The sequence below is a fragment of the Lemur catta genome, chromosome 7 (assembly GCF_020740605.2).
Source record: "Lemur catta isolate mLemCat1 chromosome 7, mLemCat1.pri, whole genome shotgun sequence".
NCBI lineage: Eukaryota > Metazoa > Chordata > Mammalia > Primates > Lemuridae > Lemur > Lemur catta.
Genome location: NC_059134.1, coordinates 94,929,541 through 94,949,936, shown reverse-complemented (window position 1 = coordinate 94,949,936; position 20,396 = coordinate 94,929,541). Strand labels below are relative to the sequence as shown.

Genomic DNA, 20,396 nt, shown 5'->3' with positions numbered 1-20,396 from the left:
GGTCACCATGCTGTGCAATAGATATTTAAAATTTATTTCTCATGTCCAGCTGAAACTTTGTACCCTTTGACCAACATCTCCCCTTTCTCCAGCCACCAACCCCATCCTCTGGTAACAAAATTCAACTTAAAAGACATCTGCACTCAAATTTTTATAGCAGCACAATTCTCAATAGCAAAGATGTGGAAACAACCCAAATGCCCATCAATATGTGAGTGGATTAGTAAAATGTGGTATATGTATACCATGGAGTTCTACTCAGCCATAAAAAACAATGGTGAACTACCTCTTGTATTATCCTGGATGGAGCTGGAGCCCATTCTTCTAAGTGATGTATCACAAGAATGGAAAAACAAATACCACATGTACTCACCATTAAATTGGTACTAATTGATCAACACTAAAACTTATGTGCACATATAGAAGTAACATTCATCAGGTATCAGGAAGGTGGGTGTGGGAAGGAAGGGATGGGTAAACTCACACCTAATGGGTGCGGTGCACTCTGTCTGAGGGATGGGCACACTAGTAGCTCTGATTCGGGCAGTGCAAAGGCAATTTATGTAACCAAAGCATTTGTACCACTGTAATATTCTGAAATAAAAAAAGAAAGAAATGCAGCATCTCAGACCCCACCTGAGACCTACTGAATTAAAATCTTAATTAAAGTTAATTTCATTAATAAATAAATTCCAATTAATAGAACACTAATGTAGGGCACAAGTCATGGCAAATAAAGACCCATACTGAAAATGTAAGTGCTGGAAGATTTTATCCTCGACACTACCTCTTAGCTTTGTTAGAATTAAATAAAATAGTTTATGGAAACTGCTTAGATTAGTGTCAGTTATATAGAACATGTTAAAAGATAGCTTACATTATATACCCTCATTCATAGAGGCATTATTCACACTGGCTGCAAAGTGGAAGAAACCCAAGTGTCCATCCACAGATAAATGGATAAATAAACCATGGTCTATCCATACAATAGAACATTTTTAGCCTTAAAAAAGAAGGAAATTCCAACACATGCTACAATATGGAAGAACTTTGAGGACATTATGCTAAGTGAAATAAACCAGCACAAAAGGGCAAATACTCTATGATTTCACTTATATGAGTTTCCTAGAGTTGTCCAATTCATAGAGACAGAAAGTAGAATGGTGGTTATCAGGGGTGAGGAAGAGGGGAATGGTGAGTTAGTATTTAATAGGTACTGGGACCTGGGTTCTAGTCCCCACCCTGCTCTGGGCTTATTGTGCAACTTTGGATGAATCCCTTAATCTCTCCACACTTATTTAATTTGTTCATCTGCCTGCTGAGAGTATTAAGGGCTAAGAGTAAAGTGCTTTAAATATCCTAAGAAAGAAGAAAATGAATTTTATTGAGCACTGTGTTAGCCAACACAAAGGAACTATGTAGTGCTTTTAGCCATGTATAGATGAAATACCTGGATTTCCAAGAGACTCCCTCATTCACAGGTTTACTGAATGAGCTCTTAAGTATCACACTAAGAGCCTCCTGGACTGTAATCTCCTTGAGGGTAAAGACTGCATCTTACATCTATTTGTATTCCCGGTGCCTCACTCATTATGAACACTCAATAAATATTTGATGAATGAAGGATTGAAAGAATACCTGGGATTGTCATAACAAAAAGAGCTAGAAATACGGTTCTCATTATAATCATCAAACTGGCGATATAAAACCTGTGTAAGATGCTAGAAGATGGGAAGTCTCCCAATTTCCTGCCTGGATTGAGATTCTGTGGAGTGTCACTTGTCTCCTAAGCCCCTCTCAACCCTAAACAGTTTTCTCATGGCATTTTTTACCTCATTGTTCCTTAGCGTGTAGATCAGAGGGTTGAGCAAAGGTGGCATCACAATGTTAAAAAGGATGACAAGCTTGTCAGCAGCCAGGGTAGTGGAGGGACGAATGTACATGAACATGGGGGGCACAAGGACCAAAAGGACAGTGATGATGTGTGAGCCACATGTGGAGAGAGCCTTCCTCCGACCCTCAGATGACCGGCTTCTCAAGTTTAGTAAGATGGCCACATACGAGAGGATAAGGACAAGGAAGGAGACTAAGGAGATCATACCACTGTTGGCCACCACAATGAGCCCTACCACGTAGGTGTCTGCACAGGCCAACTTCAGCAGGGGATGAACATCACAGAAGAAGTTGTCTATCTCATTGGGTCCACAAAATGGCAGTTGGACTGTGAGGAGGGTCTGCAGGATGGAATGCAAGAAGCCAGCGACCCAGGAGGCCCCTGCCAGCAGGTCACACTTTTGCCGATCCATGATGGTTGTGTAGTGCAGGGGCCTACAGATGGCCACATAGCGGTCATAGGCCATGGCTGTGAGGAGGAAGATCTCAGTGCCACCAAAGAAGTGAGCAGAAAAGAGCTGGGTCATGCAGCCATTAAAGGAGATAATCTTGCGTTCCACGAGAGTGTCAGCAATCATCTTGGGCGTGGTAGCAGAGGGATAACACATGTCAGCAAAAGACAGGTGGCTGAGAAAGAGATACATGGGAGAACTCAGGGTCTTGCTGGCATTGATGGTCATGATGACCAGAAGGTTCCCCAGAACAGTGAGCATATGAAAGAGGGAGAATACCACGAAGCACGCATGCTGCATCTCCCTGCTCTGGAAAAGGCCAAATAAAACAAACTCAGTCACGTTGTTCTTGGCACCCATGGATTTTCTACCCCGAACACCAATAAAGTGGCTGACTCTGCAAAGACATGAATTATATGATATAAGAAAGTTTCTTGAGACATCACCAAGGTAGTGGAGTAGGAAAGATACCAGCCTTATCCCCCGGGCAAAAAAACAATAAAGGCAGCTATCCCCAAACCAAAATATTCTTGAGAGGGCTCAAGGATCCATTAAAGAATCTGCAGCAACATAGTGGAGCACAGAAAAATTGAGAATAACCACACCAGAAGGATTGCTGGTGAGACTGGTGTATTTGAGATGCCAGAAAATGGCTAGAAACAAAGAAAGGTGGAGGCAGTTGGTGTCAGCCATGTGATAGGAACCACCATGGTCCCCGGAAGCCTGCTCTGCTGAGGACACTGGTATCTTTTGTTACTGAGATAACCAACCAGGCATTCCCACCAGGGAACCCTAGAAAGGGAGATGCAGCTACACACCCCTCCCTTACCCCAAGAAGCAGATGCTGTTCAGCCACTTTGGAAAAGGAGTAGCCACCTCTCCCAACCCCATGCATACCCTGAACCACAAACTTCAGCTGCCCCTTGAGTGTTCACACTCCAGACCCAGGCTCTGTGACTCCACTGCACCCACCCACATCTCAGACACCAGAGATATCACCAGAGCAGGGTAGTTTGCACTCTAGGTCCCAGAGTTGGGGTCTTTCTGAACATGCCCACATTCTGAGCACCAGATCAACCTCCATAGAAAACTAGTCCTCATCCCAACTGCAGAAACACTATAACTCTGTGTACATCTGTGCTCCCACTCTCAGCTCCCCGGCTGCTTCACACGCATTCACACCCTGACCACTGTTACCAATGTGGCAGCAGGGGTGCCTGCACCCTGGGCACCAATATTATTACCACCTTGAATCTCAGAGCCATAGTCACTCCACACATGCCCCATGCTTCAGGCCTCAGATCTGTGGCTGCTCCGCGGGTGCCACTCATCATACACCTGTGCCACTGCCACCAAGAGGGGGCACACAACCCAGACGCAATGCCAAGAGGTATTCTTCTCAGCCACAACTTCCCCAGTAGAAGAAAAACAAATCAGGAAGACCTCAACAGCCACCACCACCAAAGACTCGACAGCCATCACTGCCACTGTAGATATCTATAGCACTGGCCACTGAGAATCCCTGAAATCTGTGTCAACACCAACCTCAACTAACAGAGCTGCATAGAGACTACACAGCTGCATCCCACTGGTGCCAGAAGTACTCCACTCCACCCAGAAGGCACCCTCCCACCCCCCATAGGAGAAGATCTTTCACACTGAAACTAGCCCATAAAATCTAAAAGAGATGACTACTTCACCAAATGCACAGACATCAACTAAAGGCAACAACATGAAAAACCAAGGACATATAACACCACCAAAAGGATACAATAATTTTCAAGTTGCTGATCCCTAAAAATGGAGTCATATGAACAGCCTGAAAAAGAAGTCAATATAATTGCTTCAAAGAAGCTTAGCAAAGTATAAGAAAATACAGAGAAATTATTCAACAAAAAAAATCAGGAACACAATAAATAATCAAATGAGAAATTTGACAGGGATATTGAAATTATTTTTTAAAAAGTAAATAGGAAAAAAGAAAGAAGATTCATAAAATCAGAAATGAAAGAGGAGACAGTACAACTGATGCCACAGAAATATAAAGGATCATAAGAGACTACTATGAACAATTATATGCCAGCAAATTGGATAACCTATTGATAAATTCCTAGACATATACACTCTAACAAGGCTGAATCATAAAGAAATAGAAAATCTGAACAGACCATAATGGGTAAGGAGATTGAATCAGTAATAAAAGTCTCCCATACACTGCTGGTGGGGCTGCAAACTAGTACAACCTCTGTGGAAACCAATACAGAGATACCTCAAAGAGATACAGGTAGAACTCCCTTTTGATCCAACAATCCCATTACTGGGCATCTACCCAAAAGAACAAAAAACATTCTATAAAAAAGACATCTTCACTAGGATGTTTATAGCAGCACAATTCACAATTGCAAAGATTTGGAAACAACCCAAGTGCCCACCAATACATGAGTGGATTAATAAAATGTGGTATATGTATACCATGGAGTTTTACTCAGCCACAAAAAACAATGGTGATATAGCACCTCTTGTATTATCCTGGGTAGAGCTGAAGCCCATTCTACTAAGGGAAGTATCACAAGAATGGAAAAACAAGCACCACATGTACTCACCATCAAATTGACAACTGATCAACACATAAGTGCACATACAGTAGTTACATTCATCGGCTGTCAGGCAGATGGCAGGGGGGAGGAAAGGATGGGTAAATACACACCTAATGAGTGCAGTGCGCACCATCTGGGGGATGGACATGCTTGAAGCTCTGACTCGGGTGGGGCAAGGGCAATATACATAACCTAAACATTTGTACCCCCATAATATGCTGAAATAAAAAAAATTTTTTTTTAAAAAGACCTAGGTATTAGTCTCAACTCTGTCACTTGTCACTGGAAGACCTCAAACAACTACCTCCCTCTCCTTGGTGCTCTGTTTCTCCACCTATAAAAGATAAGGCTTGGACTAATTGCTGTGATTCTAAGGTGGAAAAGTAGAAATACGCTAAAAAATTAATTTCACTGATATCGATGAATTTAATGATGAATAAGTATTTGATACATTTAGAAATGACAAGAAAGTATAAAGAAAAATAAAAATCTCAGGATGCCTTCCCCAGCTCCTTATGCAAAAGGGAAGGCCAAGTCTGGATGCTGAGTCATGCAACACCCCCTTCCAAATGAATAACTGTGAATAACATTATGCATCAGTAGAACCTCATGGGAAAGTCAAAGTCCTCATGCATCTAAGAAGGACTGCCTCCACAGATCATTCATAAGGAAATTCCTTGCTGGCCTCCCATAACAAGGATGTGCAAATTGTAACTTTGGGTCTGCAGGCTAAGTCTAGCTCCTAAAACTAAAGTCTGTTGGATTCCACACTAATAATGTTGATTATAATTTTATCTTCCCAGGTGCAGAACAGAGACAAGACAAGATCAATCATTCCTCCACCTACCCAGGGACATCTACATAATTGATTCTTCCTTCACCCACTTTTTATAATATCTTCAAACATTCACCTTATCTTATGTAAAATGTGGATTTCCTGGACCTTACAAGAATGTAACCATTTAGCCTCACTGCCCACTCCCTCCTCATTTTTCTTCCTGTATACCCTCTCCCTTTTAAATACTAACACTCCCAAATGCCCCTTCAGTAAAATAGTGACAGATACATCTATGGTTTTTGTTTTTCCCAGGTGTGTCCTCAAACTTTGGCTTAATAAACCTCCATGAGTTGAGATATTTGCCTCAGTCGCTTACTTAGGGTTGTCAAAAGCAAATAAGTACCTTTACATCTTTATTAATTCCCTTCACTACTTTGCCTGGAAACTGGTGGAAAATGAAGGTTCACATTACAATGAATTTGATCTCCCACCAGTTTTCAGATACATTCTCTGTCTTGAAAAGAAAGAAAATTTGTCATGCAATTTAGAAATAGTTCTGCCTTAAAATAATAAAATGTATAAAGGCTTCTAAGAGTCTTTTAAGCTTCAGGTATTCAAAAGATTCATTTACATGAAAGAGCACTTTGCCAGGTGGGTAATAATTTGGTGGACAGTGTTCCAACACTATACTTCAGTGACAATACACTCAGGATTGCTCTAATTTCCAAAAGGTTAATGTGGCTTCAGGGATCAAATGCCAGGGAAGCCCATTCCCTGGTCAGTAAACTCTGACCTGACCACTCTAAGCACACATCCTTCCCCACTGGCAGCCCCCAGCCATGGTCCAGACATTCATCTAGTGAGCCTCTAAATAACAAAGCACATGTGAAAGCACTCTCTGAGCTTTAACTCTTCCACAAGTAGAGGGAACAGTAACCATAGCAGTATGCCATTTGCTTGCATTTATTGAGCACTCGTTGCATGCCAAGCCTTGTGCAAAACACTTTAAATGCCTCATTTCACTTGATACACTTAATACTACTTTGAGGACGCCACTATGATTGTCCCAAGCCACTATGATTGTCCCTATTTTTCAGGTGAGGAAAGTGAGGATTAGAGTCAATGGGTGACTGAGCCAAGTTCACACACCAGTGAGGGTTAGAGCTGAAAATGTAACCTAGCATATAGGGCTTTAAAGGGTAAACTAAAAATAAAATGCTAAGCCCCCCTGCCAATTTAATGGACCCGCTCTTGGCCCAGGGGACCCCAGAAAAACCTTAAAACTGAGTTCCTGCCCATGAAGGGGAGAGAGGTTGGACATGCTTTCATCATACCCCCTATCTTTTGGAGTTTAGATACAATTGACCAGAATTAATATTAAAACAGAGATCATAAGACTGACAGAACAGACTCTTTGTGACAATAAGATACTAAATTATTAACAGGAACTAAGGCCATGCAAGACAAAGGTTAAATCACACCTTCAGGCCATCAATTTGCTTAACAGATCACTTGAGTGAGTGTATTGTACTGTCTCTAATAGACTTCCTTGTCCTAACTTAAAACATTCTGAGCCTTTAAACAAAGCTTTATTTCTTTAACCAATTACAAACCAACAAATTATTGAACCCTCTTATAACTCTCCCCCTTTAAGACATTCTGCCTTTTCAGAACAAACCAATGTATACCTTCCATATATTGATTTATGATTTTACCTGTAATTCCTGTCTCCATGAATGTATAAAACCAAACTGTAACTGGCTGCCTCAGGTGAATTTTCTCAGGACCTCTTGAGACCATGCTTCCTGGGCCATGGTCACACATATTCAGCTCAGAATAAACCTCTTTAAATTATTTTACAGAGCTTGGATTTTTTTCATTAACAAAAGCCATCCTTTAGTCACTACACAACACTCCTGACCAGAGATCACCCAAAGAGACCATGTCTTTGGCAGCTAAAGAGTGGGAAAGGAAATGGTTAAGGAGAAAAATTTTAGTGATGTCGTGGGAATCTGAAAAAAAAATCAGATTTAAAACTCCCATTTGAGGCATTTGAAGGCAGGAGGCTGAGAAACATTCTGATATTGTGGTAGGATTTCCATCTTGGCTTTGGGAACAGGACAGAGAGAGCGCAAAGCAGATGAAGACATCTGTTTTCTATAAGGGTCCTTGGTTGATCAGGTTTATTTTAGACAGAGAGTCCCTGAAAGATGAAGCCTACAGGAGAACTGACCTCAGTGAGCTCCACCCTCCTCAGGTGAGCAGCCAGAGTGAAGAAGTCTGGCCGGAGACCTGGAGGGTTGCTGTGAACTTTTAAGCATAGAGGACTGGGGGGAGCTTGTGTGGTAGGTATCACGCCAGCCAAAACCATCATCAGATTTGAGCACCTCTGCTTTGGAAGTCATAGCACATTCATTTTTTAGCAAAATCACCTTGAGGCTTGCTAATGAGACCCCGGGGGCATTGTAACCCAATTAGAAGAGTGGGCCATGGAGACACCTTACCCCCTTGTCACATAAACTTTGTGGTTCAGATTAACTTTAGAGGCTAAGACAGCCACTTTTTTATCCCTGTTTTAGGCTCCTGTACTGAGTCATCCCAAACTCTTTCACTCAGTATGCAGTTATTAAGCAGCTACTATATACAGGGTATGGTCTCGTGCCATCTATTTGGGGAAATAAGCTGGTATTAAACATGAAGTGATCTAGTTTTTGTTGTTGTTGTTGTATTCTAAGAAGCAGGGACAAATTTGAACTAAACCAGCCCATTGACTACCCACTTTAACACAGCACTTTGGAAAATGTTTTTACCCTGTGAGTTAGGAAAGACAGATAAGGAGCGGTATATGACATGGTGCTTAAAAGCATGGATGAAGGAGTCAAGCTGCCTTGTTTAAAGGCTGACTCTCCCATCACTAGGTGCATAATTATATCCCCAACAAGTGGCTTAACTTCTTAATGAAGGATGCCATTTCCTCATCTGCAAATTTTTCTTAGATTTAAAGAAATCAATAAACAAGTCCACAATAATAATTGGCGAAATTAACTCCACTGCCCCAGAAAGCAGTAGCATGATTAGATCAAACTATCAATAGAAACAGAAGATCAGAACAACATATGAACCACTTTAACCTGATTGATAATTACAAAACCGATACACTGAAGAGTACACATTCTTTCCAAGTACACATCGTGCATGCACCAGGATAGACCTTATGTTGGGCTATCGAACAAGTTTCAATAAATGTAAAAGGAACGACAGTATTCAGTGTGTTCTCTGACCACAATGGAATTAAGTTAGAAATCAGTAAATCAAGCAAAAAACCCTTTATTTGGAACAACACAGTTCTAAATAATTCACTGGTCAAAGAAGAAGTCATTTAAAACTAGAATATAGTTTAAACTGGATGATAATAAAAATAAACATGAAATCTTACAGAATGCAGCTAAAGCACTGCTTAAAGGAAGTTTACAGTTTTAAACTTATGTTAGAAAGGAAGTAAAGTGTAAAATCAATGAGCTGTATTTACCTTAGGAGATTTAAAAAGAAAAAGAAACAACAAATTTAAACACAATCTAAAAGAAAGAAAATAAGATAGAAATTTATCACATAGAAAACAAAAACAGACAAAAAATTTTAGACAAAAGCTAAAAAATGGTTCTTTGAAAAGATCAACAAAACTAATAAATCCCTAAATAGACTGCTCAAGAAAAAAAGACAGAAAGCACAAATTTTAATATTGGAAAGGGAAAAGGATTTCACTACAATCAAACAGAAAAGAAAGGATGATGAGAGATTATTATGAGCTACTTGAAGTTTCAGTATCAATGTCACTTGATGACCCGAAGTCCATCAAATTCATATCTTAAAAAGGATTTTTTTAGGTTTTATATTGAATAGAAAATTAAAAATCCAAGTGACTTTCAGGTGCACTAAAGATTTTAAAAGAGTTTCCTACTGTATCCATGTATAATAAAAAAAATTGTACTCCCTTAATATTTTGAAAATATTGCCTGCTAGGAGTGAGTGGCAGGGCTAGGGTTAAGATTTGGGGTACATTCTTATGGTCTAGTGGCTGCTGGAAATAAGACTCCAAAAAGGATGGCTAAAATATTGCAGGACAGCAGTGAGGACCCAGCGGCAGTTAAACCCATACCTTAATCAACAGGTACCAACCGATTGAAGACTAGGAAGGACTGGAGTACTCGTGGCTGGTGAGCAACGAGAAACCAACGGGCCAAACAGCTGGAGGCAGAAGGAGGTAAAACGGCGGTAAAGGGCACCAGCGTGAACAGAAGAGAACTTTAAAGATGGAAATGTTAATGATACAGGGAAATAAAACTTGTGCCTACAAAGTGGATATCATGGTCGAGGGCTTTCAAATCACTTAAAATCTCCTTGTGGTTCCATTTGATAGTTTAGAAACCTGAGCCCAATGCTAGCATGAGCTCGTGTGCATCTCTCCACAAGAGTCAACACTTTCTATTCTGAGGATTAAAAACCCTTCTAAGTCAGCTTGGCCTGCCCAGAACCCTCTCAGCAAATCCTCACTACGGCAGGTCGAGAGAATTTCTACCCATGTGAGTGTTCAAACCCAAAGATACACATGACCACTGCCCCCTGAGACAGTCCTTCTCCCACCTGCCCCTTCACGACTCCCAGACTGACCTGGCTTTCTCGAAGAGTTCCTTCTCTCCAGACCAGCCAACCTACCTGGAGGCCGCTGTCAGATGAGGAACTTCAGCACTAAAAGGCCCCTCTTATCCTTTCAATCTTGTCCAATGCCATAACAATGAGGAAACTGAAACTTCAAGAAAGGTGACTGGCCCAAGACCTCCCCATGAGGTAAGATAGAGCCAGAGTGAGACCTCAGGTGTCCCGATGTCCCACCCCATAATCCCCCTATCTTCCCTAAATCAATCATCTATTTCTCTTCCCAAGTCACTCTCCTTCCCACGAGTCTCCCCATGGCATGTTTCACTTCGGCATTCCTGAAGGAGTAAATGACAGGGTTTAAGAGAGGTGTGACGACCGTGTAAAACACGGCGACTATCTTGTCTGCAGGGAGGGTGGCACAGGGCCTCATGTAGACAAAGGAGCAGGGTACGAAGAACAGGCCCACCACGGCCACGTGGGAGGCGCACGTGGCGAGGGCCTTGCGCCGCGCCTCTGAGGGGCGGCTCCTCAGGGAGCGCAGGATGATGACGTAGGAAGCCAGCAGCACCGAGAAGCTGATCACCGAGATGGAGCCGCCATTGGCGATGATGAGCAGCCCGGTGAGGAGAGTGTCCGCACAGGCCAGCTTCAGCACGGGGTGGACGTCACAGAAGTAGTGGTCGATGACGTGAGGGCCACAGAAGGGCAGCTGGAAAATGAGGACGGTTTGCCCAACGGAATGCAGCAGGCCGCCGCCCCAGGCCGCCCCCACCAGGAGGCCCCGCGCTCGTTGGTTCATGACGGTCGTGTAGTGCAAGGGCTTGCAGATGGCCACGTAGCGGTCGTAGGCCATCACCGTCAGGAGAAAGATCTCGGTGCCACCAAAGAAATGGAGGAAAAATATCTGGGTGATGCAGCCCTTGACGGAAATGACTTTCCTCCTGGTGAAAGAGTCAAAGATGAGCCTGGGGGCCGTGACAGAACAGTAACAGATCTCCACAAAGGACAAGTAGCTGAGGAAGAAATACATGGGGGAGGTGAGCCCTTTGCTGGCCATGATGGTCACCACGATGAGGCCATTGCCCGCCACGACGGCTGTGTACATGAGGAGAAACATCACAGAAATAACCTTCTGCACGTCCTGGTTCTGGGAAAATCCCAAAAAAATGATGTCAGTCACATTGCTTGTGGCAGCCATGCTTTAAAGCATGGGATGACAGCCCGGAATCACAAAAATCAAAGAACTCTCCTCAATTAGAAGCATCCTTCTCAAGCCATGAGGACTATTGTCATTCTGCTCCCTCTTGAGTTCTCTCTCTGCCTTGGATTTCCCCAAAACACGTTCTCTGTGTGCACACAAAACAGCAATCATCAGCTGCTTGATAGTGTTCCCAAAATATGACTTGACTGTGTGGTGATGCTGCTTTGAAGTGCTTTCTCTGACCCAGGCACATGCATTAGCTGATTTAATCCTCACAATGAAAATGAGAGAACATTTTATAGATAAGAATACTGAGGCCGGGCGCGGTGGCTCACGCCTGTAATCCTAGCACTTTGGGAGGCCGAGGTAGGTGGATCGTTTGAGCCCAGGAGTTCAAGACCAGCCTGAGCAAGAGCGAGACCCCATCTCTACTAAAAATAGAAAGAAATTATCTGGACAGCTAAAAATATATATATATATATAATTAGCCAAGCATGGTTGGCACATGCCTGTAGTCCCAGCTACTCAGGAGGCTGAGGCAGGAGGATTACTTGAGCCCAGGAGTTTGAGGTTGCTGTGAGCTAGGCTGACGCCACGGCACTCTAGCCCAGGCAACAGAGCAAGACTCTGTCTCAAAAAGAAGAAATAAAACTGAGACTCAAAGAGGGTTAGTCACTTGCCCGAGGCCATACAGCTCATATTTGAACATAGGCCTGTATTTTTCAAAATGCAGATGCTTCCACTACATCTCCTACTCCTGACAAGTGCCTTATATTGGTGGCATAATAGTGGTTTCAGGTCAATTTGCCTTGCACAGTAATGTGGAACCAATATTTTATAGTGAGTGCTAGAGTTTCTCAACCCCAATTATTCTGCAACCTTGAAACTAACCAGGCTCCCTAACAGTCATAAGAAAGAAACTGAAGAACAGATTCACCAAGATTTAACCACTGTCCTTGGAGATGGATACGGAGAGGGGGAAATGTAAGTTAATAACAGGCTGCCTCAATGGTCCACAGACCAATAGCTAAGAAACAATTCAAAAGACATTTTTTATGGTTAAATTAATGTTGATTTATTTTAAGTCCCATTTTATTACACCCTGTTGTTCCATGAGGTTGTCAAAACATGCTTAGGTCACAGCCTCAGAGCACAGTAAGTCTACACAAAGAAAGCTTCTAAGCTGGGTATCAAGACTGCCTCCTGAAGTAACAGCATGTTAGGACACCCCAACACACACTATAGAGGTCCCTGAGACTGACGAAGAATGATCAGACACAGAAAATCACAATCACAACCTTTGAAGTGGTCATTCCTTTGGGGTGAAACAAGCCCTGCCAACAAAGTGAAGGTATCTTGAATCACACACTTCAACAGGGAGCTTGCAGTCCAAGCCAGCCCTCCTCATGTGGGAGAACAGCTGTGGCACTGTGGTCTGGTGACAGGAACACAGGGTTTGAGATCAGGAGTCCTGAGTTCAAATCCTAGCCCTGATGCTTAGGAGCTATGTGGCATTTAAAAAGCACAGAAATGCTTCCAAGCATATAATTTTCATCTAAAAAATGAAAATAAAAATACCTTTCTGCATAGTGCTCTTTTGAGAATTAAATGAGCTCACAAATGTTAAAAGCGAATTATAAACTATAGATTATAATTGATTATGCCTTTATTCAGCTTCATCACCCTGTTAGTGCAGTGTGTCATGGAGATTCACTAAGGTGCTCTTGCTGCAGGAGGCAGGCCTGACACTCACCTTTGCTTTGCAGCTTGCAGTGTCCCAGGGTTCTGATTTAACCATCTTATACAAGCCCTTAGAACAGTCGGCTATGTTATAAAATGCAATTGAACATGCTAAGTGACATGCTAAGCCAGTTACAGAGAAAAATATATTCTATGAGTCCATATATATGAGGTACCTAAAATAGTCAAATTCAGGGGGACAGAAAGTAGAATGGTGGTTTCCCGGGGCTGGGGGAGGGCAGAATGTGGAGCTAGTATCTAAGGGAAGGGTTTCAGTTTTGGACAATGAATAGTGTTCTGGAGATGGAGGGTGGTAATGGTTGTACAACTATGTGAATGTACTTTTATGCCACTGAACTGTACACTTAAAAATGGTTCAAACGGTAAATGTTTTGCATCTTTTATCACACAGTTAATTAATTAATTAATGATAAATAAATAAATAAATGAAATGCCTTCTGACTTGTTACCTTCTCACACATTTCCCCTTCTCCATACCTTCCTCCAAGGACAGTGGTTGATGCTTGGTGGCTTTGTCTTTTTCCCTTTGCAGCTTCTTTCTTATGCCTGTTAGGGAGCCTGGTTAGTTTCACAGGTTGCAGAACAATTTGGATTGAGAAACAAAGACTAAAGACAAAGAGATCAAAGAAATATAAATACTGTGTTAGTGCTCACCGGTCTAAAACTTGGAAATCTTGGCTCAAGACTGCTTCTCAGCAAAATGTAGGTTTCTGTGTAGACTGATCTCCATCCAGGGTCAGATGAGCTAATACTTTTATTTCTCCCAGAGAAGACCAGATGTGAGAATGTCTTAGACAGTCCCCTTGAACTCTTCAAAAGAATATTCCCGAAAAATACATAACTCACAGCAGTTGATTCAGAAAGCTAGTTTTGCAAACTATTCGACACTGGCCAGGTTACCTGTGGCTCTGGTGAGAATGACTGTAACATCTGCTCTAAGCCAAGGTATAAAGTGAGTTTCTCACCCTGTTCTTTAACTAGATAGGTAAGGCTTTAACAGGATGATGTCTAAGATCTGCCCCACCAGCTGGAACAGTGAGCAAATACAAAGGCTCCCCATGTGTGGAAACATGTGGACGCGAGAGTAATGCCAACATGTGTGAAAGACCCTGCCTCAGGGTCTGCTCACCTATGGTGAGGGCTCACTGAATATAACTGATTCGGAATCTTTCCACCCCTAAAAGGCACTGCTAAATGTTAACCTTCCTCTACGGACTCGCCAGGTGCTACAAATGCCTCACCTCCGTGTGCCAACTCCAACACTAATTACTTTCTTGCTAAGCAAGTCACCAGGAAAATAGAACAGGCTCAGTCTACACTAAAACCCACTAAAACGAGAACTGAGAAGCCTGAAGCATTTAAAGTATATGAAATAGAAAATTAAAGGCAGAGAATTAAATTCCCTAAACTTTTCTTGCATCCTCTGTCTGGGGAATTTCTGAGAAGAGCACAAGTCAATTTCCCAATTGCTCCATTGAGAGGTTAAGGAACCTACCTATAATTAACCCAATTATAAAGCCAGGCCTCTTACTTGTCCCCTTGAGATTAGCCCCCACTCCCCACTCTGGCCCCCATGGGTTTCCCCCTCCATTCTCAAGTAAGTGATGCAGGAGAATCCAACATCACATCACCCCTCTGTCCCCACCACAGACATCCTCAGGGAGCTCTTGGTGGCCTCTTCTGCCCTCACACCTCATTGAACCAATAATGGGAGTTCCAAGAAGACTTCAACCCAGTGGACCTGGACCACTTCACATACATACTTCATACATGTCACCTGAATCAGAGAATGCTACACAGGGGATGGCCTTCGAGTTCATCTTGTCCAACTCATTCACTTTAAAGATAGGAAAACTGCCAAAAGTGGAAAGATCACTTGTCCGTTGGTAGCTTAGCTAAACCAGCTCTCTCCCAACTCCTAATATAAGCATCTTCCAACTGCTCATTCTTAAAGTTCTAAACATTTTACCACAAATTCGAAGCACATGGCTTTCAATGCAGGGGCTTTAGAACGACTCGAGTTCCCTAACTCCTAGACATAGTTTCCTAAACAACACATTATCTTACATTTGTGTTGGACATTATTATCTTTCAACTTTTCTAGTATCTCAAATGTAGTCAAAGTAACACCCTACTGGAGTAACTAGTATTCCCATTTGACAGATTAGGTACCTAGGGCCCAGAGAGGTTAAGAAAATGGTTCAAACCTGTAACACTAATAAATTGCCCATCTGGATCAAATGACAAGGTATTTCAGTCCCTGCCCACTCAGAATATGTGACCAGCAGCTGATGTCCCTTTAGGAAGCAAAGAAGCCAGTCGAAAACTGAACTATGATGTGCCCCCCCATCTGCTTCTACTCTGTGCAGCCATTCCACTTCTTCAAAGTTCTGTATCCTTGGCTACATAAATCACGAAACAAGGGTATAAGGGTGGCCTCTTCCTTCCATCCATATCCCTCCTGAAACACTGCAAGTACTCAAACTCTATTTTTAAAGCCCAGGACATTCTTACTATTCAAAGAAATCTATGTTAAATCCTTATGTATATAACATTAATAACTCCCTAATTTATCAGTTTCAAACCGAATAGCACAAGCTGCTGTCACAGGCACAGCCTTTCTCAACTTCCCCTTAAAATACCTCCGCAGGAGCAAAAAAGATTGAAGACTCACAATATCAAAAAACAACTGGCTTACAGCCACAACCTGGGAGGGACTTTTAGAAGTATCAAAGGCTAATGGAACAGAATGAAGAAGCACAATCAATGGCCCAGACACGCATTTCTGCTGGCCTGAAGGAACGGAGGAAAAGAGCTAGTCTAATTAGCACTAGACTTTCATAAGTTAAGGATGCATTCTGTAATCTCTATAATAACTTCTAAAGTAAAACTAAAATAATGAGTAACTTCCAAACTAAGAAAAGCAGAAGAAGAAAACAATTTTTAAAATAAAATCAAAGGAAAGGTAAGAACAGGTGAAACAAATGGAATGTGTTTGGTAAGATAGTAGGTTTAGATGTAAATATAGCTCTTATTACATTCAATGCAAATGGAATAAATAGTCCAATTAATAAACCAAAATGGATATACTAGATTAAAAGAAATCCAAACATACGCTGTTAATAAGAAACACACCTAAAGCATAAGGATACAGAAAAGTTGAAGATTAAAGGATGGAAAAAGGAATACCACCCAAATGCAAAGACATCTGATGAAGCTATAATAGTATCATATAAAAAATATTTAAAGCAAAAAATTACTCTAAGTGATACATTTATTATTAATATGATATAGTTTCAATATGCCATTAGATGTTATAAATTCTAAAAGAGCCATTATCTTTTAGAGATATATTCTGAGACATTCACAAAAGAAATTACATAGTGTCTGAGATTTTTTTTCAAAATGTTAAGGGGTGAAGTAGGGATAGATGTGATATAAAGGAAACAAGCTTAACTGTTAAAGCCGGGTTATGGGTAAAAGAGATTCTTTATACTCTACTGTCAATTTTGGCATATGTTGAAATTTCCCAAAATAAGACGATTACAAAATAATCCCGCCAGCATCCAGTCTGATTCCTTTCATGTAAAGGTCCATTTGGTCCTCTGAGTGCAACTGGTGATTCTGTTCCCTGATCCAACTCGATAGGTGGCTGATCCTGCTGACTGGTCTGCAATGACTTTTATGCAAGGTGTTCATCATAATGCCAAAGCACAAAGTGGAGACTTAACTGAGTTTGCTATGTGACAGTTGAATGCCTGTTTGTATTGACATATACTTGTATACAGCAAAAAGATAATATGTAGAACTGGTGGCTTTTATATCTACATCAAACAGTTAGTTCCCTATAATAGACAGATAACACTTACCATGAATTGTGCACAACATATGTGGAAAAAAAAAAACTTTAAAATTCTGCTGAAGAACACAAAAGAAGACGTGAACAAATGGTAAGACATACCATGATTTTGAATGGGAAGTCTCACAGCATTACAGTGTCAATTCTTTATAAATACATTTATAAGTATACATGTAAAATATAAATTTGACTAATAAAAAATAATAACAAGTTCTTTTTAGGAGATTGGGGAGCAGGAAGAAAAGCTAAATTAAATTTAAAGTTCATATAAATATCAATAGCCAGGAAAATTTTGAAAAAGAAGAGAAACAAAAAGGGACTAGCTCACTAGATACTAAAAGATTCCATAAAACTTCCAGAATCAAAAACAATGTTTCTCTGGATATTTCAGAGCCATAAAGGAAAATGATAGCTTACACTTAAAAAAGACTTCTGTATGTCAAAAAAAACCATAAACAAAGTCAAAAGATCAATGACAAACTAGGGTAAAAGTCTACAATTCATGTTGGAAAGAACTAATTTTCATATATAAATAGTTCTTAGATTATAATAAAAAGAATCACAACCTAAATATGGATAGATGACAGGAAGAGTTTACAAAAAAGACAAATGGATGCAAAATATATGAAAAGATGTTCAGCATTGTTAAAAATAAGAGATATGCAAATTGAAACTATATTGAGCTCCATTTTTCATCTATCAGATTAGCAAAATCCCAAATTTAAGATTACATTTTGCAGGAAAGACAAAATTACTGGCAAGAGGGTAAATTGGTACAACCAAGAGCAATTTGGCCTTATCTATCAAATTACAAAAAATGCACACCTGATGATTAGTGATGTTGAGCACTTTTTCATATAACAGTTGGCCATTTGTATGTCTTCTTTGGAGAAAATCTCTATTAAAATTCTTAGCCCGTTTTTAAATCCGGCTATTGGTTGTTTTGCTATTGAGTTTTAGGAGTTCCTTACATATTTTAGAGATTAGCCCTTTGACAGATGCATGGTTTGCAAATATTTTCTCCCATTCCTTAAGTTATCTTTTCACTCTGTTGATGTCGCCTTTGCTGTGCAGGAACTTTTTAGCTTGATGCAGTCTCACTTGTTTATATTTGCTTTTGTTACCTATGCTTTTGGTGTCAAATTCATGAAATCATTCCCAAGCCCAATGTCATCAAGCTTTTCCCCTACATTTCCTATGTTTTCTTTTGGGAGTTTTATAATTTCAGGTTTTACATTTAAGTCTTTAAACCATTTTAAATTGATTTTTGTATACAGGATGGAATAAGGCCCAATTTCATTCTTTCACATGTAAACATCCAGTTTCCCTAACACCATATATTGAAGAGATTATCCTTTCCTCATGTTATATTCTTGGCATCCTTGTCAAAAATAAGTAAATTGTACATGCATGAATTTGTTTCTGGGCTTTCTGTGCAGTTCCATTGGTCTATGTCTGTCTTTGTGCCAGTACCATAGTGTTTTAATTATCGCAGCTTTGTAATATGCTTTGAAATTGGGACATGTAATATTTCCAGCTTTGAAATATGAACATTTGAACAGGCAGTTTTATTACTGCAACTATATCCTACAGATTAGTTGCACATATTTAAATTAAGGTTATTCACTACAACACTATTCGAAAAGATATGACAATATAACATCCAATTTCACATAAGAAAAGTGTTCAATGACAGTCTCTGATTCTGCCAAGAACAATTTTACAACATAGGTGATTTCATTTGACCTTGTGCATCAAAGGCCTTTATATTCTAACACAGGATATTCACTATAGGAATTAAGTTGAAAAGAAAATCGGAAGTATAATAAAAGATTTCTATTCAAGAATATTAACTACAGTATTATTTATGGTGCTAAAAAAAACTAGTAAATCCATAACTGAAAATACTTCCCAAGTGATTAAAATGAAGTTTCTGCAGATGCACACCAGGTAGAATAACACTAGTACTAACAAGTCCTATGAGCTTCCCTTCAACCCCTACTACTCCTTCAGTTTGGACTCAGCATCATCCCAAACCAAAGGATCAAATCCAAGACCCAACTCTATTTCTCACCCAGTTTCATTGTCCTGATCCACAGCCTCTTCATGGCCTTCTTCACTTCAGCATTCCTCAGGGAGTAGATGACAGGGTTGAGGAGTGGGGTTACCACTGTGTAGAACACGGCCACCATCTTGTCCACAGAGAGAGTGGCAGAAGGCCTCAAGTATATGAAGACACAGGGCGCAAAGAACAAGATAACCACAGTGACATGGGACCCACAGGTGGAGAGGGCTTTGTGCCGCCCCTCCGAGCTCCAGATCCTCAGATGGAGCAAGATGACCACATAGGATGCTAAGAGGACCACAAAGCTGATGACAGACAGGGCTCCCCCATTGGCAACAATCAGCAGACCAATGCGGAAGGTGTCAGAGCAGGCAAGTTTGAGAAGGGGAAGCACGTCACAGAAATAGTGGTCGATCACATTGGGGCCACAGAAGGGCAAGTGGAAAATGAGAAGGACTTGGGAAATGGAATGCACAAAGCCTCCCACCCATGCTGTTCCCACGAAGACAACACACACCTGCCGGTTCATGATGGTGGTGTAGTTGAGGGGCTTGCAGATGGCCACGTAGCGGTCATAGGCCATCACGGTGAGCAGGAACATCTCTACACCACCAAAGAAGTGGATGAAGAAAAGCTGTGTCATGCAGCCCCACACAGATATGGCTTTCCTTTCAGCCAGCAGATCTGAGATGAGTTTGGGAACTGTAGCGGAGGAGTAGCAGATTTCCACGAAGGACAGGTAGCTGAGGAAGAAGTACATGGGGCAACCAAGACTCCTGCTGCTCATGACAGTGAGCACAATGAGAAAGTTCCCCAGCACAATTGCTGTGTACAAGAGCAGAAATACTACAAATCAAACTCTCTGCACCCCCTGGTTGGGAGAAAGTCCCAGAAAAATGAATTCACTCACATTGTGTGTGTTAGCCATGAGGTTGCCACCAAGAGGCTGCAATTGGGTGATGAGATCTGCAATGATACAAAAAAAAAACTTCTTTTTTTTTTTTTTTTTTTAGGCAGAGTCTCGCTTTGTTGCCTGGGCTAGAGTGAGTGCCGTGGTGTCAGCCTAGCTCACAGCAACCTCAAACTCCTGGGCTTAAGCGATCCTCCTGCCTCAGCCTCCCGGGTAGCTGGGAC

At 41.2% G+C, this 20,396-nt stretch overlaps 2 protein-coding genes and 1 pseudogene across 2 annotated transcripts; all 3 read right to left on the bottom strand.

The window, feature by feature from the left end:
• Positions 1–1,775: 1,775 nt before the first annotated feature.
• LOC123641943 (olfactory receptor 4S1) lies at positions 1,776–2,705 on the bottom strand. The gene has a single exon (XM_045556888.1). The coding sequence runs from the start codon at positions 2,703–2,705 to the stop codon at positions 1,776–1,778; it is 930 nt and encodes a 309-aa protein (XP_045412844.1).
• Positions 2,706–10,644: 7,939 nt separating this feature from the next.
• LOC123641772 (olfactory receptor 4X1) lies at positions 10,645–11,574 on the bottom strand. Its single transcript, XM_045556710.1, has one exon. The coding sequence runs from the start codon at positions 11,572–11,574 to the stop codon at positions 10,645–10,647; it is 930 nt and encodes a 309-aa protein (XP_045412666.1).
• A 7,686-nt stretch (positions 11,575–19,260) lies between these two features.
• LOC123641771 lies at positions 19,261–20,190 on the bottom strand (annotated as a pseudogene).
• Positions 20,191–20,396: the final 206 nt, after the last annotated feature.

What these genes read in the sequence shown, in the direction of transcription:
- LOC123641943 (XM_045556888.1), bottom strand. Translation starts at nt 2,705, where the DNA reads ATGGGTGCCAAGAACAACGTGACTGAGTTTGTTTTATTTGGCCTTTTC.
- LOC123641772 (XM_045556710.1), bottom strand. Translation starts at nt 11,574, where the DNA reads ATGGCTGCCACAAGCAATGTGACTGACATCATTTTTTTGGGATTTTCC.